Genomic DNA, 25,875 nt, shown 5'->3' on the forward strand with positions numbered 1-25,875 from the left:
AGTCTAATTATATTTCTTATTTAATATTTATTTAGCATTTTTTTGAGACAGGGTTTGACTGTGTATGTAGCCCTGGCTGTCTCACTCTGTAGACCAGGTTGGCCTTGATCTCACAGAGCTCTGCCTGCTTCTGTGCTGGTTCCCCGGCCAGCAGGGCTTCAACGGGTACTCTACCACCCTAAGGACAGAATGTAGGGACAGGAGACACAAAGGAATACACCAAGTCAAGATTCTGATCAAGGTGCAACTTTATTTTTCTCCAGGAGGGTTTATATAGTTCCTGCAGGGGCGGGGGAGCAAGAAGCTGTCATCTGCATAGGGTGGAGCAAGCTAACAGGATGTTTGTATAGGATGTTTACAGGGTGAAAAGGTCAAGGGCTCTGACTCAATGTCCTGTTGCTAGGCAACCTGACTGTAAGATGATCTAGTTCCCTGCCTTTGGGGGGAGGGGGTCTGTATTTTTCCACTAATTAGAGATTCTGTCCTTGTCCCTGACATGCTGGGATTAGAGATGTGTGCCACCACCGCCCCACTTTAGTAACTTATTGTGTGTGTGTGTGTATGGGTAGTGTCTGTGTGGACGTCAGAAGACTACCCCCAGAGTCGTTTCCTCCTGCCATGTGTGCCAGTGATCGAGCTCAGATCTTCAGGCTTGGCGGCAAGCTCCTTTACCCGCTGTCTAGCTGTGAGGCTCAGGGCAGTGGAAACTATGTACACACTGGAAGTGGGGTGTGTTTCCCAATTCTTCCACATAGGAACTACAATTAGAACTTTCCTTCAGGGCATCAGCTAGTCCATAAATTGGAGGAGAAACTCAGATTTAAATATTTATTAAGCAACCTGCATCAGTCCAATTCACCTTCGCATGATCAGATGGAGACACAAAGGAAACGTTATTCTCCCAAGATTCATTTAGCCCAATATTGACAGCGTCCGGCGTCATACCTTCAGATGCAGAGACCTGAACTCAAATCTAGGCCTTCAGGAAGCTCTCTGACCTCTGACCTCGCAGAGCGATGCATTCTGGGATCTGAAGTATCCCGAGCAGTTCCTCTTCACCGCGGGCCGGCAGTATTCGGGCACAGTCGGCCACACCCGCTTTCGTCGCCCACACCCGCTTTCGTCGCCCGCTGGTTCGTCAGCCAGCCTCTCGGAGTTAGCCAATGAGAAGTGCTCAGGTCCTGGTCGCCTGGGAAACCGCGAGACAACAAGATGGCGGCGCCGCGGGAAGGCTCGCTGGGCCCGTGGTGAGTCTCGGCTCCAGGCCTTTCTGCCCCGCCAAGTCTTCCCGCAGGCCGGAGCCCTCGCCCCGACTCCGAGGACCCGAGGCCTGCGTGGCTCGCCTCAGGAGGGCAGTGGGGACCCCGTGGGGACCCCGCTTTCTGTGCCGGCGCGTGGAGGCGGAGCAGACGGCGGGCTCCCGGGGCGGGGCTTGGGCGCGGTAGCTTCGTTCTGCAAGCGTGTCCTGCAAGGGGTTAAGAGGTCGGCGCGCAGCCGCCCGGAGCCCAAGTGTGTCGGAGGGATGAACGCCTAGGGCCGCGCCGAGTTCAGTCCTCAAGATGGAGAGGCATAGGACCCGTTTGTCACCCTCACCGGAGGCGACAACCATACCTTTACACCCTTCATCCGTTGTGGCGGGCTGAGGCAGGAGGACTGCGAGTATGAAACCCAATCTGGGTGACATAACGAGTCCCTGGCCAATTAGGGTGATTCAGCGAGACCTTGCCTTAAATTTTAAAAAATAAAGCAAGGCCAGGTGTGGTTGCGCACGCCTTTAATCCCAGCACTCGGGAGGCAGAGGCAGGAGAGGATCTCTGGGTTTGGAGGCCAGCCTGGTCTACAGAATGAGACTGTCTCTAAAACACAAAAACCAAACAAATAGCTAAACAAAATAGAAGGCTGGGCCTGGTGGTCTGCAGGCCTGTCTACTCAGGAGGCTGGAACAGGAGGATCACATGTTCAAAGTCAGCCTGGACTTTAGAGTCAGTTCAAGGCCATCCTGGGCAAAGACTTTTCTTTTTCTTTATATATAATTTTATATGTATATGTGAGTGTCTGCATCTGTGTATGTGCAACACGTGCATGCCTGTTGTCAGAGGATAGAGGAAAGGCTGGAACTAGAGTTACAGGAGGGTTGTGAGCTACCATGTGGTTGCTGGGAACCAAACCTAGGTTCTCTTTAAGAGCAGCAATTGCTCCTAACCTCTGAGCCATTTTCAAGCCCAAGACTTTATTTCATTAAAAAAAAAAAAAAAAACCCTAGATATAGCTCAGCAGTATACACTTGTATAGCATGTGTAAGACCTAGGTTCACTCTCCCATCCTGAAAAAGTTAATTAATTAAAAACAAGTTTAGGGGATGGAGAGTTGGCTCAGAGGTTAAGAGCTCCGGCTGCCCTTCCAGAAGACCCAGGTTCAATTCCCAATACCCACGTGGCAGCTTACAACTGTCTGTAACTCCAGTTCCAGGGGATCTGATACCCTCACACATATACACATGCAGGTAAAACACCAATGCAGATAAAATACAAATAAATAAATTGTTAAAAATAAGTTTAAGGGCTGGAGAGATGGCTCAGCAGTTAAGAGCACTGGCTGCTCTTCCAGAGGTCCTGAGTTCAATTCCCAGTACCCACATGGCAGCTAACAACTGTCTGTAACTCCAAGATCTGACACCTTCACACAGACATACATGCAGGCAAAACACCAATGTATATAAAAGAATAATAAATAAATTAAAAAAGGGGGGGCTGAGGTTATTGCTCAGTGGTAGAGCACTTGTTAGCATTTCAACTCCAAGTCCCGAAACAGCAAGAACAAAATGTCTTTGGCCCAGGGGAAAAGGCACAGCCCTGCCCAGGACAAACTACTCCCAGACTGCTGAAGGCGTTACTCTGTCCCCAGGGCCCAGGGCTCAGAGGACACCACCAGACTGATTGGGAGTAAAACTAAGAACGGGGCGGTAATAGCCCCAAAGAATCGCATCCAGAGGGTCCTGAGAGGCATGGGGAACAAGAACCCACTGTGAGACATTGCACAGTCTAATCTGAAGGGTTTCGTAGTTGACCAGATGAAGAGAGAATAAAAGGAAGAGAAAAACAATGGGATTGGAGAAGAGGTCCTATAAATGAGGGGGAAGATGGAGGAGCTGATTTTGTGGCACATTGTTGGGTTTGATTAGGGGATTCTGCTTTTTCTATAACAATTTACAGATAACAATTCACCCAGTCTATACATCACCCTTCACTGTATAAATTCGAGTCATTTTAGTGCTCCATTTATAGGAACTGTCCAGAATGGGCAGATCTATTATAGCCATCTAGGGTTGGCTGGGAGAAGTCGGGGGAACTGGAAGATAAATGAGGGTAAGCTATTAAAGTGTACAGGTTTTTTTGTTCACTTTTCTTTTTTTGAGACAAGTGTTTTTCTGTGTAATAGCCCTGGCTGTCCTGGAACTCTCTGGAGACCACAGACCAGGCTGGCCTTGAACTTACAGAGATCCGCCTGTCTCTGCCTCCCAAGTGCTGGGACTAAAGGCGTGCGCCGCCGCCGCTGCCGCCCAGCCCTTCATTTGTTTTTTAGCTAGGTCTTGTCATGTACCCCTGACTGTCCTGTATGTAGCCAGTGCTAACCTTGAACTCAGCCTTCCCATGGCTGCATCACAGATGTGCACCACTACACTTGGCTTTACAGGGTCTTTTGGTGACGCATGTCTGTAATCTCAGCACCCAGGAGGCAGAGGCAGGAGGATCTCTGTGACTTCTAGGCCAGCCTGGATTATACAGTGAAATATTGTCTCAAAGTAACAAGGGGCTAGGGAGACAGGTTAGTTGGTGAAGCGCTTGCTTTGCAGGCTTAGGGACCTGACTTTGATCTCTAGAACCTATTTTAAAACAACGAGGGTAGGGTTGGTAAGACGACTCCGTGGGTGAAGGCTTCTGCTGCCATGTCTGACCACCTGAATTCCATCCCCAGGACCCACGTGGTGAAAAGAGAAAACTGATTTCTTCAGGTTATCCTCTGACTTCCACATGCTCACTATAGTGTACACGTGCCCATACACACATACAGATAAAGAAACTAATAAATACCTGTTGAAAACAAAACAAAACGACCCACACATGGCACAGATAGGCACTTGTCATCCCAGTGCTGGCAAAGTGGAGGCAGGGGGATCTCTAGGGCTTGTTGCTTGCCACCTTAGATTGTTTGACAAGTTCCCGGCTAATGACAAACCCTATATATTTAAAGAAAAAAAAAAGTATGGCGAGTGTCTGAGGACCGGCACTTGAGGTGGTCCTCAAAGCATTCTCTACCACTGGTACTCAGGAGGCAGAGGCAGGTTAGCTCTCTGTGAGTTCTAGACCAACCAGGGCTACATCCTGAGACCTTGTCTTAATAAATCAATAAGAAAAGAAAGAAAATTCTAGAGATAAAACAGTGGTGGTTGCCAGCGGCCAAGGCTAGTGAGGAGGCAGAGTGTGACTCATGGGCAGGAGGAAAGCCCGTGGGGATGGGAAAGGCTTGCATCGTGATGGTGATGGTTAAACCCTTCCTGTGCAGTGATCAGAAGGCACCGAGCAGTACCCACAAACTGCAGAGACAGCCAGTTCCTGCTCCCCATGCTCTGTTGGGGTCATGTAAAATGATAACTACAGAGGGGAGCTGGGGGATGGTTCTATGGGCCTCTCAGAACTGTTCTCCTGTGAATCGCTGATAATTTCCAAATGAAAAGCTAAATTATAGCCAAAGGAGAGATAGAAGGGAAACGGAGGGGTTAGCTTGGCCAGAGGAAGGGTCTGGTTCGGAGGAGGAGACCATTCCAGAAGAGGAGGCAGGGCCTTCAAGCCCTGGGCTCACCACCAAAAGTAGAAGAGTTTGGTTCCCAGGAGAGGAGGCTACTGACGAGCTCTGTGCTCAAGGCATTGCTCAGCTGTCTTCAGTGCAGGGATGGTTAGGGGGATAAGCTGAGGAGGCAGACAGGGCCAGATCACCATGGGAATTTTATTTTCCTCCTCCTCCACCTCCTCTTCTTCCTTTTTTTTTAGATAGCATCTCACTATGTAACCCTGGCTAGCCTGGAACACACAGAGATCTGCCTCTCCAAGTGCTGGGATTAAAGGTATGCACCACCAAGCCCAGCTTTTGAGTTTTTCAAATTCAAGGGTGTAAGGAGCCCTTGGGGAGGTTTGTTCAGGGGTGTGGCATGTCGTTGCTTGTGGGCATCAATGAAAGAAGCCACTAAGGGCTGTCCTAGTTAGCTACACACATCATGAGGGAGCCCAGACCCACAGCAATGCAGGGATATGGTGAGGAGACTGGGTGGTGGGTGAGGGAACTCTGGTCTCAGAACTCGGGAGAGGCTGCTTCTGAAGAAAGGGTGGGGCATGAGTCCCAGACTCCAGAAAGAAGGTGAGAAAGAACGGAGTCAACATTTTCGCGTGTTAGCCGTGTGTATGTGTGTGTGTGTGTGTGTGTGTGTGTGTGTGTGTGTGTGTGAATAACAATGGCCCCACACAGCCAGTTTAGCTGGCAGGTACCTGCCTTTGAGCTTGGCACTGGGCAGATTGCTTCGGGACTTTGAGTCCCTGTGTCCACCCCCAACCCCATTCCCCCCCCCCTCCCCCGTCACCTGCCTGGTGGGTGCTGATACCATGCACATTTTACAGAGGAGGAAATAAGGTTCCAGTTAACACTGTGAGCAGCAGAGCATGGGCAAGGGCCCAGGTGCTTGACCTCCATGGTACATGACTGTGTCTTCAATGAATCCCGCCTGTGGGTAGCCCACTCTGCCTCTGAGATGATGCGGGTGGCACCTGGGTTCTGGCAGGAGGACAAGACATACCTGGGCTTTATGCCAACCATCTCAGTGATGGATCCGTGAGAGTACCAGCCTCTTGTCTATGCCCACACTCCAAGCTTGGGGAAGTTGCAGGCCCTGCACCCCACCAGGCAAGGGTTTCCATGTTCAGAACAGAGAATCGGCTGCTCAGAGGAGCCAACAGATGTCAGGAACCTCAGCCCACACAGGAGGAGTGAAGCCCGCTCCTCTGGACAGTGCTCCTCTTCAGGAAAAGCTGCTGCTGCCTCCTCCTGACCTGAAGCCCTGGGTCTCCTCTGTCCCCAAGAACTGACTTCCTTCTTTCCTCTCAGGAGTCCCTGACAGCTAGCCTCGAGACTAGAGCTATGAGCTCACCTCTGGCCTCTCTTAGCAAGACACGGAAGGTGCCCCTAGAGTCGGAGCCTGTGAACCCTGGGTAAGGAGCCAGCTGGCCTTTAGGTCCTTGTGCCCCTGCCCTGTCTCCTCCTTGACCCGTCCCTCACCAGAGGAGAGGGACTCCTGGTGTCTAGGGGAGTACAGGGAGCAGTTAGTTAGTGGCTTTGTGTCTGTCTCCCTTCTTCTCTTTATGCCTTCTGGGAACTCTGCTTTGTGCTGACCAAAGATTGGATGGTGCTTTCCGTAAGGCATGGCCCTGTGAGGGTGCTTGTCATTCACTGTTCCCGCACTAGCTCTGCAGACGTGAGTGTTTTGCCAGCCTGGGCCAGCCTCTGTGCTGGGCTCTTAAATGCCAGTGCCTTAGGTCTTGTAGCAATCCTCTTGAAAATTTCTTTCTTTCTTTCTTTCTTTCTTTCTTTCTTTCTTTCTTTCTTTCTTTCTTTCTTTCTCTTTCTTTCTTTCTTTCTTTCTTTCTTTCTTTCTTTCTTTCTCTCTCTCTCTCTCTCTCTCTCTCTCTCTCTCTCTCTCTTCATTGCTTTTTCTTTCTTTTTGGTTTTTCAAGACAGGGTTTCTCTGTGTAGCCCTAGCCATCCTAGAACTCACTCTGTAGACCAGGTTAGCCTTGAACTCACAGAGATCTGCCTGCCTCTGCCTCCAAAGTGCTTGGATTAAAGGCGTGCGCCACCACACCTGGAGCAAAGTTTTTTCTACCTCCTGTTTCCTTGTTACTCTTCTAAACACACTTAGAGTCTTGCTTAGGCCAGGGTGGTCTAGAGAGGTTAAGCAGCAAGCCCAGGCCCACTGTACTTCAGAGAGGAGCGAGGGCCAGCCTCATGGGTGGAGAATCTTGCCATCTTCCCACCAAAATGGCCCTGCAGTGCCCCTCTGCCTGTCTCTGTCAGGAGCAGTTGAGCACTGTACAGTGTGTCCCTTGGCTCACCCTGGCTAAGGATAGCTTGGTGATGGTGGGGTATCTGCAGGAGACAGAGGTTTAACCTCGATCTCTTTTAGCCTTGCATGGGGCCTGGAACCTTCCCTTGGTGGCATTCCAAGAGGCTTAATTTGTATTTGTTCCTTCTTCCTGCCTGGGTTCCCAGGAGGCGAGGGATAAGAGTCTACGGAGATGGTGAGTGTGTGCTTTGCCCCGCGCCCCTCTCCTCTCACTGACCTGACCGTACACCCTTGGGGGCCAGTCTGTCTCTTTCCAACTGGGCGGCTGGGGAAAGAGCATGCTGAGGTCCTGTGAGACAGGCCTTCTGGCCTGCTCCCTGACTCTTCAGCTCTCTACCCTTTGCTCAGAGGTCTGGGCCACTCCCTTGCCCTGCCCCTCAGCAGACATGCCCGCACTGTCATAGAACTCTTCTGCCTAATGTGATATGGGTATGGGTACCTCGAAACTCTGGGGAGACCAGAGATGTGGACCTCAGCCTTTATCTTATAGCCTCCCCTCCCTGGAGCCCTGGCCTCATCACTGACCTGACCATACACCCTTGGGGGCCAGTATATAAGCTGTTTCGTCTTGGCCAGGGCCCAGGGCCAGAGTGCTTTCTGGGTTGTGGCCCCAGAGCAGTGACCTGGGCGTTCCTGTCTGCAGAAGATGAAGTGGACATGCTGAATGATGGACAAGACTCGGAAGAAAAGATCTCCGTCCCTTCCTGCTATGGCGGCATTGGTGCCCCTGTGGGTAGGCAAGGTGAGCACAGAGGGCTAAAGGGCTGTGGCTCCCCCTTGCTCACAGCAGCAGGAGAGGCTCTAGAGATGGGGTAAGGCCCTGTGAGCCATGGCTCCTGTCCTGCCTGCTGGGTTGAGACACTGCTCCTACTTCTGGCTAGCTGCCCTGATGCCTGTATCCTCAGACCCATCCAGGACAGGATTAACCTGAAGCTACAGGTTGGGGAGCTGGCCAAGCCCCAGGCCAGGCTGTGCCTAGCAGCTCTCCAGTCTCCAGCAAGCATGGTGTCTTGGGGTCTGCAGTTCAGGTCCAGAGACAGCGAAGGGTCTGAAGGGGAACTCAGCCTCTAGCCATCAGCTTCCTCCTCAACACGGTCCAAACGGGCTGAGAGTTCCATAGCAGGCGTTTCGCCTGACTTTGTGTCTTCAGAGACCTGTATGGAGTTGCCTCCAGTGGGGTGGGGTCGGGGAGAAAGGCCAAACAGGGACGGGGAAGTTGTCAATGAGGCTAGAACTTTCCACCAGCCGTGACAGCTTAAGCAACTTTAGCATCTTGCTTCCTTGTCCCCTGGGGAAGGAGAGCAGTGGGCTGGGCATGTTATAAGGATCTGGTGAGACGCTGCTTGGTGGGGGGTCCCCAGCTATCATACAGGGTACTCAGAGCAGTGGCCACCATTCTGAAGGGCAGCAGGAGGTGCCCTTAGACCAAACTCCCTCCGTTTGACATTGGCAGGGTCAAAGGAGAAGGAAAAGACAGGACTTGCCTAGCTCGAGTCCCATAGTGACTTAATCACAGGCAGGGTCCCCTACACCGCTGGCGACAGTAGTGGTCATGCAGCTGCCACCTTCCTTCCTTAGAGGAACTGTACATCCTTTCTCCGCTTCTCCCTGCCACATCCAGCTGGTGTGTGTCCCCACCAAGGTCTCCAATAGGACCTTCCTCTCCTGCTCAGCAGCCACCTCCCCTGCCCCCAGGGCCTCCTTTTCAGAGCAGCTCTGTGCTGGCCAGATTGTTGATGGCGCCTCTGTCCGTCTGTCCGCCGTTGCTCCTAGGGTCTTTCTCCTTGCCTGCTCTCTCGGTGCCCCCTTCCTCCCCACTTCCCATTGTGGACACTGCATTTGCCCAGACGCTCCCTTCATCCACACTGCTCCAGTGGGGCAGCCGTGCTCTGCATGCGGACAGTGCGAAAGTTTCCACTTGAGTGCCTTAAGATGCTTTTGGCTCCAAGGTCCAGAGAGCCCTCACTCAGTGGCACCTGCACTAGGGAGATGTGTTATCCCTCGGGCTAAGAAGCCCTAAGGAGGCAGCTCCAGGTAATTCAGGGACTAGAAATAACGTAAGGTAGAGTTCAGGTTTCCCCATCTTTCTCCTGAACCATCCTGGGCATCCGGTGTGGTCCCATGACAGTTCCTCCTTTCCACGTAGTTAGGGTCGTTAGTGTCTGTGGGATAAAGAGGGCTTGTGTTGTTGGTTTTTGTTTTTGAGAGGGTGAGGTTTGGGACAGTCTCATGTAGATTAGGTCGGCCTCAAACTCACTCTGGCCATGGGACCTTGAACTCCTGCTCCTCCTGTGTTGGCATAAAAGTGGCACATCACCAGCCTGGCTCCCAAGCTTTATTTTGAACATGTTCCCGTGTACAGGAAAGCTCAAGTAGGAGTACAGTGTCTCCCCTTTCATAGCAACTGAGATCTCGCCATGGTCACCTTCCCTCTGCCTGTCCATAGAGACATACACGGGCATCTCTTGGATGAGCAAGTTAGAGGTGAATTGCCGAGGTCCTAACCTTCCTGTCCAGCTCCTTTGGTACTCCTGCATCTCCTAGTAATACGGAAACACATACTCATAGTGTTATCGCTGCACCTCTGAGCATGACTGTTAATCCTCCTAACATCTACCTCTTACACTCCGGACTCCTCAGTAGTTCCAAATATCTCTTAGAATGATTTCCCCCTGACCTGGGACCCGAGAGGCTTCAACAACCCGGAGTATTATTTATGCCTGTTTAGATCCTTAAAACAGCGACATTAACTTTTTTTATTTTCTGTTTTGAAAAAGGATTTCACTGTGTGCCCCTGCTGTCCTAGAACTCACTCTGTAGACCAGGCTGGCCTTCAACTCGCAGAGATCTGCTCCCTCTCTCTTCTGAGTGTTTGGGTGCTAATTAATTAATTAATTAATTTAGTGTGTGTGTGTGTGTGTGTGTGTGTGTGTGTTCCTGTGTTCACACACAAGGTTGAGTATGTATGTGTCAAAGAACACCTCATTCTTTTCCTTCTGTCCTGTGGATCCTAGGAATCCAACTCAGGTCACCAAGCTTGATGGCAAGGAGGTGGCTGAGTGTATAAAGTACTTGCTGTGAATGCAAGAGGCCCTGAGTTCAAGTCCCCAGCATCCATATAAAAAGCCTGTCATGGCTGTGTGTGCCTGTAACCCCACCATTAGAGGTCAGAGACAGGTGGACTGTGGGAGTTCTCTGGCCAGCCAGCCTACCCCAAACAGTAATCTTTAGGTTAAGCATTTGCCTAGCATGCATATGGCCTTAGGTTCAACCACCCCCGCACCAAAAAAAAAAAGAGGTAGAGATTAATAGAGGAAGACGCCCACATCCTCCTTCGCCTGTGCATGTGTGTGCGTGGGAATATGTAACCATGTACACACACACACACACACACACACACACACACACACACACAGAGCTTAAGTGATGTGGCCTGTGTGTTGCACCACTGATGCACATTGGAACAAGTTGCTGCACCCTGCCCAGCTTTACAAAGTAGCCCACTGACTTCATGGCCCACTGTGAGGACTGCACGAGCTGCTCTGTGTGAAGAGCTTCATGCGCCCCATCACAGACGTGTTAGCTGCTGTTGGTACTGCTGTTTCTGTTTTTGCGGCCCTCTCCCTTTCTGGCCCTTCCCATGTCAGCCTCAGCTCCAGGCCTGGGCACTAGAAACTTTGTCTACTTGGCAGTCCCTGTATTCCATGACTCGGAGATGATGACCTCCATGGCCAGGAAGCTGCGGGAGCTGGAGCAACAATTGAAGGCCCAGAGTGATGAGATACTGTCCAAGGTAGGACCTGAGGCAGGAGACAGGCAGGAAGGACTGTTGCTCGAATTGAGTGGCCTGTTTTGATGGCAAGCGATGACCTGGGAATGATCCAGAGGGCAGAGAGCCTAATAGAATGTAAGCTGGGTAGTTAGCAGTCTGCTGAGCAGAGGTGGCGAGCTGGACACTGGGCCCAAGACATGGGCTGTGCCTTTCTTCACTGGTGTGACTGTCAGAGAGGTGAGGCTTAGCTGAGGCTCAGGAGCAGGGGCTATACTGGAGGTTGATAGGGACAGGTTTACGCTCACACACAGGCAAAAGGTGTGGCCTGTCCCATGGGAAGGGCTAAAGCTTACCTTATTACTAGCCTGTGGGGCTCTGGGACCCACCAGGACTCACCCTGAGTCTCACTGCTTCAGGACCAGAAGATCCTGGCCCTGGAGGAGTTGGTGCAGACCCTCCAGCAGAACCAGGGTAAGAAGACCTTGGTCAGGTACCTGCTCGGGTCCGTGGATTCTGGGAGCTTGGACAGTCGCTTTGGGAATCAAGGCTCCAAGAGCATCAGGCAGACTCATGATGGGGTTCGCACAGCTGAGACCAGAGAGACAACAGCCCTTTACCCAGTGCCTTACACCCAGACTGCGCTGTCCAGAGCATGGAGGAGCCACACTCCAATGGAAGGAGGGCTGGCTCTTAAAAGTCAGTTCAGGCAACCCCCACCCCCACGCCAGGGTTAGGAGAGAAGTCAGAGACCGGCTCAGGGGCAGTTCTCAGGGGGTCCCCAGAAGACCTTAGGGCCGAGCCCTAAGGTGGCAGTGGAATTGCTCACCCACTTCTTCCCCAGTAGGCAACGCAACCCTGCAGAGGCAAGAGGAGCTGGAGACACAGTGCATTCAGCTGCAGCGGCAGGTTGGCGAGATGGAGGTGAGAGGTCCAGGTCGGTGGGGTGGGTGGCCAGGCCGCTTTCCCTGCTCTTCTCAGCTGCCTGCAAGGATTTGCAGCAGAGTCCCTCATCATCCTCCACGGGCCCTGCCTGTTTCCGCTCTGGCTGACCCAGAGTTTAGAACCAGGGCAGGTGTCTGCTTCATGGCACACTATTCCTTTTGGGCTGAATCAGACTCTGAACATGCCCCCGCTCTTACTCAGTATATCCCTAATTCTCCACTTGGTTCTATTCAGCACTGCGCCTTTGTGGCCAGCCCCTTCTCTCCTCACAGAACCGCTCTGCTCTAACCTCTTCACCTTCCTCTGTTCTTTGATGAACCCTTTCCCACCCTAGGACCCTGGCCCACGCTGCTCTCTGCATGGACCATCTCCCTCCCGCCTTCTCCTGAGAGAAATTTTCACTCATTTCCTTGAAACCCTTTCTGCCCTGTGACCAGGACAGGCTCTTCATCCTTTGCTTTCCTAGGGCCTCATCTCTTCCTCTGTGGGACTGGAAACGCTGAGGGGTGCACGGCTCACCCCGCACCTAGTGCTAGGTGGTCCCTGACAGTGGCCATCACTTCCAGTCACTTCGCTTCACTCAGAATTGCGGTCAAGCTGCAAGGCTTGAGTTGGAAGGCACTGGGCGCTCCGAAGGGTCCAGTACCCTTGCGTGCTCAGTGCCAGTGCCTCAGTCCTCTGCAGGCCCACTCCCGAGTCCTCTCTGGAATGTCTCTGTCTCCAAGCAGAAGGCCTTCCAAAGCCCCAGCCCATAACAGCAGAGGCAACATCCAGCCCCGTGCAGGCCTGTTCACATCTGGGCCTGTGGGTGACCGCTGTGCCTGAACTACCTTCTGGGAATGTGGCAGCCCGTGGGGCAAGGCCACAGCCTCACAGCCCAGTGCAGCCCTGGCCCAAGCTCCCTGTTTGACACTGCCAGCCATTAGGCTTGTGTCGTCTGTACAGAAAGACAAGGTCCCCACATGTATGAGGCTGACAGTCTACAGAAGCAGAGGGATGTGACTAGACAGAAGGATGAGCGTGCAGGGGATAATGAATCGGGTGACAAGAGAGACAAGTTGGGGAGGACCCACTCAAGCAGATCTGGAAAGGGGGGGAGGACTTGGGAGGGTCTGGGCAAAGAGCTAGAAGGCTCTGCCTGTCACGTGTCTGGCTGTGGTGGAGGGGGAATGAGAGCCGTCAGGCCAGAGGGGCCTCACTGTGGGCTCTGTCTGGAGGGACTGTGTGTGTGTGTGTGTGTGTGTGTGAGAGAGAGAGAGAGAGAGAGAGAGAGGGAGAGGATGGGCCAGAAAGGAGAGTGTGGGCGGGCTGGAGGCCCGGACCCTCCCAGGTGTGTGGAGTAGAATGGTAAAGCAGCGGCCATGTGTGTGGAGGAGGGAAATGAGCTGTGTGGAACGACAGAATGGCAACAGCAGGAGTAGGAACTGAGCCGAAGGTTTCAGTGGAAGCTGACAACACCCTCTGTGTGGGACACACGGGGAGGAGAAGCCGTGGCGGCCTGGATTCGGAGGAGAGCATGAGATGGGTGCCGAGGGCGGTTGGCCTGTGTGGAGGTAGCACTGAAGCCTTTGCTGTGGGCAGTACCACAGAGGAGCAGGGCGTGGAGGTTGGTAGGTAGAGGGGCGCTGCTTGCTGGGATGGGGAGAGCTCTGGGGCAGGGTGGGGCGCAGGACCATTGGCGTGAGTGGATTTTGGTGCTCCTTGGACATCTGCATAGTTATGAGTGGGACTCAGGCTCAGAGGTGAGAGCCACACTGGGTGTGGATTTGGGTTCTGTTCTTCTTACGTAGGAGTGGACAAGAGCCCTAAAGGAGAGTGTGGTCAGGGTTGAGCACTGGAACCTTGCAGGTGTGTAGGGTAGAAATGGTAAAGAAGCAGCCCTACGTGCAGTGAGGAAAACCAGCTGTGTTGAAAGGAGCAGCAGTGGCCGAACCACACACAGGCCTGTGAGCTGTGGAGCAGCGAGCTGGCAGAGAAGGGGAGAGAAGAGAGAGGCACACAAGTATAAACCGCTCTAGCCGGGCACAAGCCTTTAGTGCCAGCACCCGGGAGGCAGAGGCAGACAGATCTCTGAGACCAGCCTGGTCTGCAGAGTGAGTTTCAGGACAGCCAGGGCTACACAGAGACCCTGACTGGAAACAGCACCCGCCCCCCAAACAAACAAACAAATAAATAAGTAAAATATAAGTGACTCCTCCTGGGCTGGGGAGAAGGTTCAGTCAGTGACGTGTTTGCTTTGCAAGTATGGGCACCTTTGTTCTGTCCCTGGAACCCATTAAGAAAAGAAAGAAAAAAAAAACAGGAATGGTTTCATGGATTAGTCATCCTAAAGCTGGAGAAACAGGTGGATCTCTGGGGCTCATTAGCCAGCCTTGGGTTCAGGCAAGGCTCAGCCCACTGACTGAAAACCACCAAGATGGACAGTGCTTGAGGAAGAAGGCCACCGGCTTGTCCTCTGGCCTCCACACACAAGTGCGTATGTACTTATGCACCTGACACACTTGGAATCACAGACGTGAACACGTGCACACACAGTCGGCGTCAGGAAGAAGAGGGAGGCTCACTCCTGCAGAGCAGATGTCCCTGCCGCCGCCGCCGCCTCATACTTAGGCCAGGCCCACTGTCCCCAGAGCTGTGGTGGCCAGGGTTACGGAGTTCTTGAGTCATGTACTGTGTTAAGTAAGTACTTGGCATGATGGTCTTACTCAGCACAGTGAAACAGCTGCTGTCATGTCCCCTCATAGAGAAGGAGCCTGCTGCTCCAGGGGGTCAAGAGCTTCGAGGGTCACTGCCCGGAAGTGGCCGGGGCCTCCAGCACATCCTTTGTCCAGGCCACTCTGGGCTGAGGACAGGCTGGGTTTGAACTGGTAATGAATGCTCTTCGTGGAAACTGGGCAGGTGGTGCCACACCACATCTCGCTCTTCTGCCCCACAGCGGTTCCTCAGTGACTATGGCTTGCAGTGGGTGGGTGAGCCCATGGACCAAGAGGACTCAGAGGAAAAGATAGACCCTGAAAATGATGAGTGGGACTGGATGAAGGCCAAGAAGTTCTGGAAGCCAGGTAGAGTTGAGCATCTGCTCTGGCCCCTTCCAGCAGCACCCCATGGTCTGCCACTCTTCCAGAGGCCCTTTGTCTCAAGCCCTGGCCTCTCAGCATTGGGGTGGGGGTGGGGGATGCTGAGTTACCCCACACCTTGTCCCTGACCCAGGGAAAGAAAAGCCAAGGTCTCCCTCCCTGGTCTCACCTTAGTCTACCTGCTCATTTGCCAAGGGCTACAGAACCCCAGACTTACTAGAAATTTGGTGCTTTGTTGTGGCTTTTCGAGACAGGGTTTCTCTGTGTAACAGCCCTGGCTGTCCTGAAACTCGCTCTGTAGACCAGACTAGCTTTGAACTCACAGAGATCCACCTGCCTCTGCCTCCTGAGTGCTGGGATTACAGGCGTGCAGTACTACCTCCCAAAGCCATTGTTTAACAAACCAACAAAACAGAACCCCACCTGGCACAGTGGCACATAGCTGTAATCCCAGCACTTGGAAGGTTGGGTCAGGAAGATAGAGAGTTCAAGGCCAGCCTGGACTATGTAGAGGTTGTGTTGGGTTGGGGAGGTGGGGTGGCATGGGTCATAGAAGAGTAAGAGCAGGCCCTCTGACTAGAAGCTCCTGTCCAGTTTCCAGGGCTCAGCCTCCTCGTAGGGTCCTGCTGCAGGTTCATGTGTGAGTCGGGACATGGAAATCCGCATTGCTAGGTACAGATTTTCATGGGGATTTTGGTGGTGTTAGAGCTGTTTCTGAAATGGGGCCCATTTTCTTCAGAGTGGAGAGGTTTCATCCCTAGGCTACAGAATCTAGCTCAGACCACCATTTCTACTCCACTACCTGTTCAGGGGTGGCTTGTGGCGTGGGCCAGCCACTTCCCCTCCCTGAGCCTCAAGTTCATCAACCAAGTGGGGCACACCTCTCACCCTCAGGGACTTACAAGGAGCACATGAGTCAGATCTGGAGCCCGTGCATATCACGCTCTTTCCCAAGCTTTGACAGAAACAAGTGCCCTGGGACCCACAGCATCAGTCCCAAAGGGACTGTCTAGAAGACATAACTGTGTTGATGTCAGAAGTGTCTTTCTGGATAAAACCCCGGATTCTAGGGCTGAGGGCGTGGCTCAGTTGGTAGGGTGTTTGCCCACGGTGCATAAAGCCCTGGGTTTCTTTCCCAGCACCTGGTAACCAGGCATGGCGATGCACACTGTCAGTCTCAACAGCCAGGAGGTGGAGACGGGAGGGTCAGAGGGAAAGACTGTCCTCAGCTGTAGCAGTTGTGAGGACAGCATGAGCTGCAAGAGACAAACGTGGGCCTGGACAGATGGCTAAGGGTTAAGATGCTTGCGGCTTTTGCAGAGGACCTGAGTTCGGTTCCCAGTACCCACAGTGGGCAGCTCATAACCACCTGTGACTCCAGCTCCAGGGATCCAAACATGTTACAAGCATGGTCCTACCCTCTGTTTGGGCCTGGGCTTCACCCTACTCCCCTTAAATCTCAAGACACAACACTCCCTTGTTTAAAGGATATTACAATCCAATTTTATATCTTCTGCTGCTTTCTTATTATTTATTTATTTTTGAGACAGGACTTCACTGGGTAGCTCAGGCTGTCCTAGAACTCAGTCTTGGAACTTGCTATGTAGACCAGACTGACCTCAAACTCACAGAGATACTCCTGCTTCTGCCTCCAAGTGCTGGGATTAAAGGCTTACACACACCACCAGGCCCAGCTCTTTTACAGCTTTCAAAGCATTTTGAACAAACAGCCTTGTCATGGGCCAAAGGGTATTTCATTTTATAGATGGGCAGACTAAGGTAGAGTGTCTGAAGACCACTGAATGGAGGAGGCTGAGAGCCCACTGGGATGTGACCCCAATCATTTGATAGAAGATGAGGTGATGCTGGTGTGGAGGACGAGAAGAGACAGAAGAGATATTCGGGAGATGGGTCCTATGGCCTTTTGGACTGATGGAGGAGGAGTTGGAGATGGCCCTGGAACATGGCTGTGAGAAGATGTTGGGAACACTGTGGCCCCAGGCTATGGGAGGTCATGTGAGGCCTTGCTAGGCAAGATCTATGGGTCAAACCAAAGCAGCCCAGGGCGTGGTGCCCTGGTCACAGTTCTCTAGCACCAGAGTCCACAGCAGGTGGCTGTGGGTGCTGAGGATGCTGAAGGCTGAGGTTTCCTAGCCTTGCCCCTGGTGCATATAGTAAGGGAGGGTTCTGCTTCATGTGGCCCTCCCATCATGGAGAGCATCCTGGCCCCAAGTTGTCTTCTGCTTCCTCTAGGAGGGGGTCGGAGCAGATGGCTGGTCTCTGAACATGCCTTCTACTTGTTCCGTGTACCCTGACAACCTCCCCCAACAAGCATCGTCCCGTGTTCTGTTTTGTTGGTGCAGCTCCAAGTTTGGCTGTGAAGCCACGTGCTCCCTCCCCAGCTAAAGCGACCTGTGGAGACCACCGCCACCTTCCATCTTGGAGCCCCTAGGCCACAGAGCCCTGTGCACTTTTCTCTTGTTTTTGCCTTTCAATGTGGGAGGGGCCTCTAGTTCTGCCTGCCAGGGGAGGGAATGCTTTTCGTTTCTAGAAGCTTTTCCTCATTGGAACTCCCTCATGTCTCAGACTAGCCCAACTCTGTCCCTGGGGTCCTCTGCCGACAGCGCTGGCTTCTTGCTGCCTCATTTCTGGGCACCTGTTCTGTTGGGTATTACTTTCATAGACTGCCAGTGGGCAGGAGGGCCAGAGCATCAGTTTTGGGCCAAAGGCAGTGATTAGAATGTTCTAGATCTAGAACTTTTACCTTAGGAAGGTTGCCAGTTTCTCCATGAAGGGGGCTCATAGAGGGGAAGCCTGGAAGGGGCATGATCTGTATTTGGACCCACAGCCTCTCACCAGGATACAAACATCACATTGGTTGCAGTGCCAAGCGCTTCGGTCCTGCTCTGGTCACAACGGGTGTTGGGCCTCGGGTCGAGCACAGCAGTAGGGTGGTGCTCTCCACCCTCCTCTTCCTCAAACTCCCACCCTTCATGCACACTGCCAGTCTGTCCCTTGCTAGGCCCCTCATCCACCCCTAGCCTTCCACCCAAGCCCCAAGCCCCTGAGTCTGGGTTGGTGCTTCTCACATCCCTGGGTCAAGAGGCCACTGGCAGCCTGTTTGATTTGCCCTTGGAGACATGCTTCTCCCTACACTGCTTCTGTCTCAAACCCTAGCCCCTTCAGCAAACACCCCACCCCCTAGACACCTGGCCGGCTGCCGTACATGTGCCGGCATCTCCTGGGAAGGCCTGTGCTGGAATGAGGGGTTTTAAAGGCTCAGGCTAGGTGTTCTGGGGGCAGACAGCAGGACCCGAACCCACTGTCTCTCCACTGGTGGTAGCAGCTGGGAGCTTGCAGCATAGTGCTGGGCGTACAGGCCAGAGGACGTGTGCCCGTGCAAGAAAGGCTGTGTTGCCTGGTGTATCTGGTACTGTCAGTCCACTGGGACGGGGCAGCCCTAAGCTCATTGGCAGGGGTCAGGGTGAGGGCTGCGGGCATCAGGACAAACGTGTCCTGGTTGTGGGTGTGCTCTAGAACCACCCAGAATCTCAGAGCATCTCTCTGCTTTGGCTCTTCTGAGAAGAGAGCATGCAAGTAGGTGGCCAGACTGTGCTAACTATGGCTTTTCCCAATGTAGGAGGCTGTGGGTGTGGTGAGGGTGTGGGGAACTGGGGCCATGTGCCTGAGAGGTGGACAGTCTCCAGATCAAAGCAACAGCTTGTCCTTCCAGCAGGCCTTGGGGGCCACCCCTCATTCCCGCAGTGGTCCTGCTGTGGGCTCTGCAGGACACAGACTCTCTGTGGCTGCCTTGTCATTGTTTAGTGCCCTAACGCCTCTAGGGTATGGTCCTGGAAGACAGGACTCTGGGAGAGTGTTGACACTCTCTGAGCCTAACAGAGCCACTGCTCCTGACATACTGGCAGGCAGACATACAGGTGGACACATGGGTCAGCACATGCTTCTAGGGCATTTACCTGGGCCAGGTTAGGGTTCAGCGCTATAACCCATGTTCAAAGAGTGCCCAGAGTAGTCGGGAGGTAAATAATCACATACAAAATGACAAGAGTGTGACGGGCCAAGGGAATGTGACGGGTTCCGAGGCTGTAGGAACCAGGCAGGAGGCCCGAGGGTCCCTAGCAAGGCTCTCGGAGGAGGTGGAGCCCAGAGTAAGTTGGGAGCGACAACAGCAGCCACCCTCCTAAGACATGGACAGTTACTGTCCTCATTGTACACAAGAGGAAGCTGAGGATCAGAGAAGCTTGCTTGCCCCAGGCTGCAGAGCTCACAAGCAGCAGCCCTGCCAGGGTGGCCCTCCGGGGCCAGGGAAGTGGCAAGGGGAGAGAGGTCGGGCTAGTACTTGGGAGGAAGAAGCAGGAGGGTCAGGAGTTCAAGGCCATCCTCAGTTTTATATAGTGTGGGCTACATGAGACCCAACCAAACTCCCAAAGTTACATGAAGCCTCAAAGATGATCCCAGCACCATGGCCCTTCCTAGAAAGAGCTCAGGGAGCTGTGTCCCAAGAGCTAACACTAAGCAGCTGCCACCTACATGGCCACTGAAAGCTGAATGAGTCACGTAGGCCCTGCAAGGCTTACGTGACCTGGAGCATGACACCCCACAAGGCCCAATTTCCTCATCTGTAAAATGGGAAGGGTAATACTCTGCTCTAAGAGTCAGTAATAGACAGGTCCATTGACTTGCTCTAGTGGCCAGGCTAGGGTTCTTTCCTGCCCATTCCACAAAGGGGACACGTCCCTCCATTGGCTTAAGCCAGACCTGCGCTGTCTTGTGTGGGAGCGCCCACCACCTCTCCAAGCGAAGGCTTCTGTTGAACTCTGTCAGGCCAGTGCTCACTGACACTGCCCAGTGCTGGCCACACTCCTCTCCTGCCTTACCCTCTGAGCACTTTTTCCTGGAGCTGTGAGTCCTCTCCCTGGGAGCCCTACCTCCCCTCCTGTCCATTGCACTCAGTGGCAGCCCAGCCCACCCTACCTGACCTCCTCTGCCTTCTTCCTGCCCCAGGACAGGTTTCTTTTACTTTTCTAGGCAGAAAGTAGACCATTTCCCTACCTCCTTCCCTTCCTCTGTGTCTCCCTGCCCTATCCCTTCCCCCCCCCCCTCTCTCTCTCTCTGTCTCTCCCTCCTGAGACAGGGTTTCTCTGTGTAGCCCAGGCTGGCCTTGAACTCACAGAGATCTGCCTGGCTCTGCCTCCCAAGTGCTGGCATTAAAGGCGTGCGCCACCGCCGCCGCCGCCACCACCACCACCACCTCCACCACCACCTCCACCACCACCTTGCCCCAGGCTCTTTTCTTGGCTATATAGATGCTCTACAGCCGCTGATCTACAGCCCCCGCCTTCCAGGCCAGCCTTCTGAAGCAAACTTTTGCCCCCATTTGCCATCAATATTTCTTAGCATTCCAGGGACTCCAGTCTGTCCCCTCGCCCCACTGCCCATCCCATGTCTGTCCTTGGCCCTGAGGTAGCTTGTTTTGGACAGCAGCATTGGCTCCATTCTGTGGCAGACCCCACTTCCCTAAACTGTAGAAGAGGTACTGGGCTGGCCTTATGGGAGGGTTTTTTTTTTTTTTTTTAGGTTTCTCAGTTTGTTCTTAAACTAATTGTAAAGGAAACAATGTCGTATCATTGTGGGGCAGGGGTATAGAACGCTTGTTTGACTCTCATGAGGCTGTGGGGGTTCAATTTCCAGCATCATGTAAACTGGGCTGCTGTGTATACAACAGGAAAGACTGGGCAAGCCCGGAGATGGGCAGCCATAGCCCTTCAGATAGTAGCCAGAGAGAAGGGAAGGCTGACAGAGGACCCACGGCTCCTCAGATGCAGAGACAACCGGAAACACAGCCCCCTGCACCTGGACTTCCACTTGGGGGGAGAGCAGTTGAATCCCCAGCACCCTGACCCACATCCTGCCGCAGCCCACAGTCAGTTGGGTGCTGGAGGCTTACACTCTAGGGGCAGTTAACTGGGGGCCGGGGCCCCAGCCAGTGTTCCTCTTTCCCACTACCCTTCTTGGGCATTTTCGTGGCTGTCCTGGTCATTTCATCCACACCCTCTAGAACTGGGTACAGTCATATGTGCAGCAGTTTCCAGAGGAGTCAGAGCCTTCACAGATTCTCAAGAGTGTGCGACCCAGAAATAGTTAGACCTGTCCAGCAGCTGTCCCAACATCCTAACAGCCACCTAGCCCTGCCCCTGCCCTCCCTCTCCTGATGATGCAGTTGGGTCCTGAGTCCACTAACTTGCCAGGTGGCCTGGGATGAGTCACTTTTGGTTTTTCTGATATTGTTTCCTCGTGCGTAGTGGAGATTAAACAGGCCCTGCCTCCCAGCCTTGGGTTGGTCTGAGGACCATTTGTACAAGGTAGAGCTGGTGATTAGCAATCGACCGTGGATAGTTCAGGATGTTCCAGGTCAGTCCTCACTTCCTTGGCACCTTATAGCCACCCTGGGAGGCCAGCACTATTGGCATCCCATTCTAGCCCTGGGCATTGTGATAAGGCCACACAGGAAGAAGTACAGGGGCTGGGATTTGAACTCTGAAAGCTTTGATCCAGAGCTGGTAGGTTTGCCAACCCAGTGCCAGGCACATGTCTAGTATCAAACTTTGCTTTTGCTTTTAACGCTGTGCACTTCTAAAAAGCTACTAAACTCTCTGGCCTCAGTTTCCCTCTGAGAATGGGAAGGAGTGTAACCCTTACAGCGTTGGATCCCTAAGTGGAGGAAGTGGGATGATGGATAGTAAGTGCCCTGCTAGGTGTGATGACACTCATGTAATCCCAGCACTTGGGATGTGGAGGCAGGAGGATCAGAAGGAGTTCAAAGGGCATCCTCACTACATAGTTCAAGGCTACATGGACCAGGGTTCAAATACAAAGTTCAAAGTGAGTATCCAATAAAAGATGGCTGCCGTTGTTATCTGGTGCAGATACCCTTTTCTTTCAGGTGGCCCCTTTAGGAACTGAGGCTTCTGCTCAGCGAGGGAGGGCCCCCCAGAATCCCGAGCTGCCAGGGCACACAGGAGCCGCAGAGGCTCATAGGCAGCTATTGTTTTTTGTCAGGAGATTCTTTGGCGCCCCCCGAGGTGGACTTTGACAGACTGCTGGCCAGTCTACAGGATCTGAGTGAGCTGGTCGTGGAGGGAGAGACCCAAGTGAAGCCAGTGCCTGGTGGGGCGCAGCTCCGTACCCTAGAGCCCATCCCACTAAAGCTCTACCGGAATGGCATGATGATGTTTGACGGGCCCTTCCGGCCCTTCTATGATCCCTCCACACAGGTAGGATGGGGCTCTGGGGCCCATGCCTGCTCACCCCTGCTTGGAGACGGTGGAGCCCGCTCACTGCACTAGCTTGCCCTCCACAAAGTACACAGGCCCCACCCCTCCAATCTTGGAGTTCCCAGTATTTCCAGAGTATGATGCTTAGGGCTTGCCAGCCAACAGGTAGCTGGTTTGGCGTAGCTGACATAGCCTGGCTACAGAGGCCTGTTCACTCTCCTGCAGCGCTGCCTCCGGGACATACTGGATGGCTTCTTTCCCTCAGAGCTCCAGCGGCTGTACCCTGATGGAGTCCCCTTTAAGGTAACCAGTGGCTCCCCAGCCCACCCCTTCCCTGTGCGACTTTGGAGAGAATGGGGGTAGCTGGCTCAGGGGTCGGCCATCCTGAGAGGGAGTCATCCACTCGGGACGGTCAGGATGCCCCGCAGGAGGGTGAGGGAGCAGAGTGAGGAGGTTGTCGTGGCAAGAGGGGGCATAGTTCTCTCAAGCTGAGTAGCAGACAGTGCCCTCTGCTGGCATCTTGAAGGTACAGCGTCGGCGGGACCACGGCTCTGACTCCCTCCCCCGCATTCAGAGCATCTTGACACCCTGGGGTTCCTGAGGACTCTATAATGCACAGGGGGCCTAGTTTCCCCAGAGGCTTCTGAAACCCCGTGGTTGGGGTAGAAGGCAGGCGTGAGTTGCAAACACTGGGAAGAGGCGGTGCTGGCTGGGCTTCAAGGACAGGACGTGAGCCCCTGTGTTGCCAGGGCTGAGGGAGATGAAGGTGGCCATCATGGGGACCAGGAGGCAGCAGGCTCCAGAGGTGGATTAGCTCCACGGCGAGGCTGTGTGCCACCATGATCCAAAAAATAGTGTGAGTCCTGACTCGTGGTTTTTGAGATTTCCAAAATCTTGGAACTAACTGCCTTGACAGGGCAACTAGGGACCTGCGGTGAAGGAGTCTGCCCTGCAGAGTAGACAAGAGCCGGGCTCTGCCCTGTCCCGACATTCACCCCTTGTGTGACCAGCTTCCAGTGTGTGTGTTGGGGGGGTGGGCATCGGTACTAAGGCCTCAGCTAGGATGAGTAAGAGGGGTGTTTGCATGACGGAGCCCGAGGTGGTAGCAACATGAACTGCGGTTCTCTTGTATTAGACCATTGTGCTGGAGGCCTCTGGGCAAACGGGTGGGGGTCAGGTTTCAGGGCTGAAGAGTTGGGGGTCCCTGCTTCTGTGGCCCTTCTTTCCTGCCAGGTAAGCGACTTGCGAAATCAGGTCTTCCCAGACGATGGGCTGGGCTCGTTCCCAGGTGAGGGTCGTGTGGTGGGCCGGCAGAAAATGCGCAAGAACTCAGACAGGTTGGAGGATACTTCAGGTAAGCCTGGCCCCAAGGCTGGCTGGGGAGCTGTGCAGAGCAAGCTCCAGGTGGCCTCTACCAGCACTTCCTGTCCCTCCTGGGCCAACGTTCCCAATGCCCTCCTTTCAGGCTCCAGGATGACTGCTGAGAAATTTCTGAACAGGCTTCCCAAGTGTGTAATCCGACAAGGCGAGGTGATTGACATCCGGGGCCCCATCAGGGACACCTTGCAGGTGAGGCCTGCCCTAATTACCCAGCTTTCTCCAGGGAATTTTATCACCAACCCTGGCTCAGCCTACAGTGTCTTGCCAGGAGGCTCAGGCCTATAGGCCCCAAGTAATGGCCAGGATGGCAAGGACACCCTCAGAACTGTATCATGTTTCTGGAGCTGGTGAGGACTCTGTGCTTTACCCCACAGGGCAGCTGGGTTGCCTACAGCTGAGGGGTTGGGGGTATGAGCCCTAGTCCAGGGCATGGCCTTGAGCTTGGTGTGGAGGCTTCTTAATTGTCCCACAGGCCTTTCAGATGCTTCGAGTTCATTATCTTCTGTCTTCACTCATTCTTCCTTCCCAAGTGTCCACCCGAGAAAGGGGTGCCAAGTCTCAGTGTCTCGGACTCGTCTTCTTGTCTTGTCCAGTGTGGCCCTCCCCTCAGCTCCTCCCTGCAGCCCACCACTCTAGTCTAGGCTGCAGAGTATCTCACACTCTTTCCGTGCTGGCCTTCCCACCTGCTAGCCATGTGCCCCCAGCATTCCTCTCTGTTGGAACTGTCTGGGGATTCTTGGAGAAAGCCAAGGTCCTTATCCAGCCCTGAATGTCCATTTTGTATCAGTGCCTCCCCATCTCTACCCTTTCCTTCCTTCCGTCTGACTTGGTTCCTTGTTTCAAGAGCTGTAAACTGCTGGCAGGTTCCCACCATATCCCCTCCTTGCAGATTCCTGTTGGTCAGGATCTTTGTGTAGGGAGTGTCCCTGCCCTGTTTCCATTTAAATGACTGCTACTCATCCTTCAGACTCAGCTCAGGTGTCTTCCCTGAGCCCAGGCTAGCTTAGGTCCCCAAGCCTGGCCATCACCTGGTGGGCTTGTCTCCCACATTGGACTGGGAGAATGATGGCGTCGTGTCCCAGAGCCCCTTCCCTTTACACAGAACACCCCAGCTCTTTGGCTCACGGGTCTCATCCACCCCTGCTCAGGAATGCGCCAGTCCTCTCTAAGGGTGGAGGAAATGATGTAGGTGGGACCTAGAGCTCTGTCTACTTCCCCTGGCTGCCTTCCAGAACTGCTGCCCAATGCCTGCCCGGATCCAGGAGATCATAGTGGAGACACCTGCCTTGGCTTCTGAGCGGCAGAGGTGAGGGCTGGGCAGAGAGGTGAGAGCAGGGCAGAGAGGAAAGGACCTGGGAGCTGGGGCGCACTGAGGGCCTCTGGACCTGCAGGAGCCACGAGTCCCCCGACATGCCGGTGCCTCCGCTCTCCATGCTGCGCATCAAGTCTGAGAATGGGGAGCAGGCCTTCCTGTTGATGATGCGGCCCGAGGACACTGTTGGCGATGTGCGCACCCTCTTAGCACAGGCCAGGTGGGTACAGGGCAGGGCTGGGGGCTGCAGGGAGTCCCTGGCCCCATGGCCTCGCTTGATGCACTCTGATGGACACCCAGGGACATGGATGCGGCCACCTTTGAGATCTTCAGCACCTTTCCACCCACGGTCTACCAGGATGATGCCCTCACACTGCAGGCCGCAGGCCTGGTTCCCAATGCAACACTGCTTTTACGGCCCTCAAGAGCCCTGCTGTTGAACCCCAGCTTTGGTACTGGCTCTGGCTCTGGCTCCGGCTCCAGCTCCGGCTCCGGCTCCCACCGTGGCTCAGGCTCACTTCCCTGAATAAAGTGCCGCCCCTGAGCTCCTGTGCCATAAGCTCCACAAGGCTCTCTAGACAGGACAGGCTTGAGGGAAGGCTGGACTAGGGAGGGGGCGGTACAGACACTCAGGCCTGTAACTGGAGCCTCAGCGGGCGTAGCCACGGGCTCTTTGTCCCCTAGGTTCCTCTTTCTCCCAAGTTGTGCTAAGTAGATCCTGTGGAGGTAGTGGCCAGCCCTAGCTGGGTTGACTGATATTCTCTGTCTCACCTGGGGCAGGGGAGCCTCAGTGGGGGTCAGGCCTCTGAAGACAGCCGGATGCATGTAAATCCACATGTTCATGCAGACACTTTTTCCATTCTGTGCACAAACCCACTGCCACAGCCACCCCCATGCTCTCAATCTGATACAACTGCAGCTGTACACCT

The 25,875-nt window shown here is 53.9% G+C and overlaps 1 protein-coding gene across 5 annotated transcripts; it reads left to right on the forward strand.

The window, feature by feature from the left end:
• The first annotated feature begins 1,052 nt into the window (after nucleotides 1-1,052).
• Ubxn11 (UBX domain protein 11) lies at nucleotides 1,053-25,490 on the forward strand. 5 transcript variants are annotated; one of them, XM_059255147.1, is made up of 16 exons: nucleotides 1,128-1,247; nucleotides 5,049-5,122; nucleotides 6,154-6,257; nucleotides 7,229-7,343; nucleotides 7,812-7,910; nucleotides 10,816-10,961; nucleotides 11,357-11,411; nucleotides 11,782-11,861; nucleotides 14,818-14,944; nucleotides 22,040-22,254; nucleotides 22,480-22,557; nucleotides 23,488-23,608; nucleotides 23,720-23,823; nucleotides 24,867-24,940; nucleotides 25,026-25,166; nucleotides 25,247-25,490. In XM_059255147.1, the coding sequence occupies exons 4-16, from the start codon at nucleotides 7,235-7,237 to the stop codon at nucleotides 25,470-25,472; spliced, it is 1,575 nt and encodes a 524-aa protein (XP_059111130.1). In that variant the 5' UTR covers nucleotides 1,128-1,247; nucleotides 5,049-5,122; nucleotides 6,154-6,257; nucleotides 7,229-7,234; the 3' UTR covers nucleotides 25,473-25,490. The 5 variants fall into 5 exon arrangements, with proteins under 5 accessions (XP_059111128.1, XP_059111129.1, XP_059111130.1 ...); XM_059255148.1 differs by having other exon boundaries at nucleotides 1,132-1,247; nucleotides 7,315-7,343; XM_059255145.1 differs by lacking the exon at nucleotides 5,049-5,122 and having other exon boundaries at nucleotides 1,053-1,247; nucleotides 7,315-7,343.
• The last annotated feature ends 385 nt before the right edge of the window (nucleotides 25,491-25,875 follow it).

Source organism: Peromyscus eremicus, chromosome 2, assembly GCF_949786415.1.
Source record: "Peromyscus eremicus chromosome 2, PerEre_H2_v1, whole genome shotgun sequence".
Lineage (NCBI taxonomy): Eukaryota > Metazoa > Chordata > Mammalia > Rodentia > Cricetidae > Peromyscus > Peromyscus eremicus.

What these genes read in the sequence shown, in the direction of transcription:
- Ubxn11 (XM_059255145.1), top strand. Translation starts at nt 1,164, where the DNA reads ATGAGAAGTGCTCAGGTCCTGGTCGCCTGGGAAACCGCGAGACAACAA. An exon ending in GAAGGCTCGCTGGGCCCGTG is followed by an intron (nt 1,248 to 6,153) that starts GTGAGTCTCGGC and finishes CTTTCCTCTCAG; the next exon opens with GAGTCCCTGACAGCTAGCCT. An exon ending in TCTATGATCCCTCCACACAG is followed by an intron (nt 22,255 to 22,479) that starts GTAGGATGGGGC and finishes ACTCTCCTGCAG; the next exon opens with CGCTGCCTCCGGGACATACT.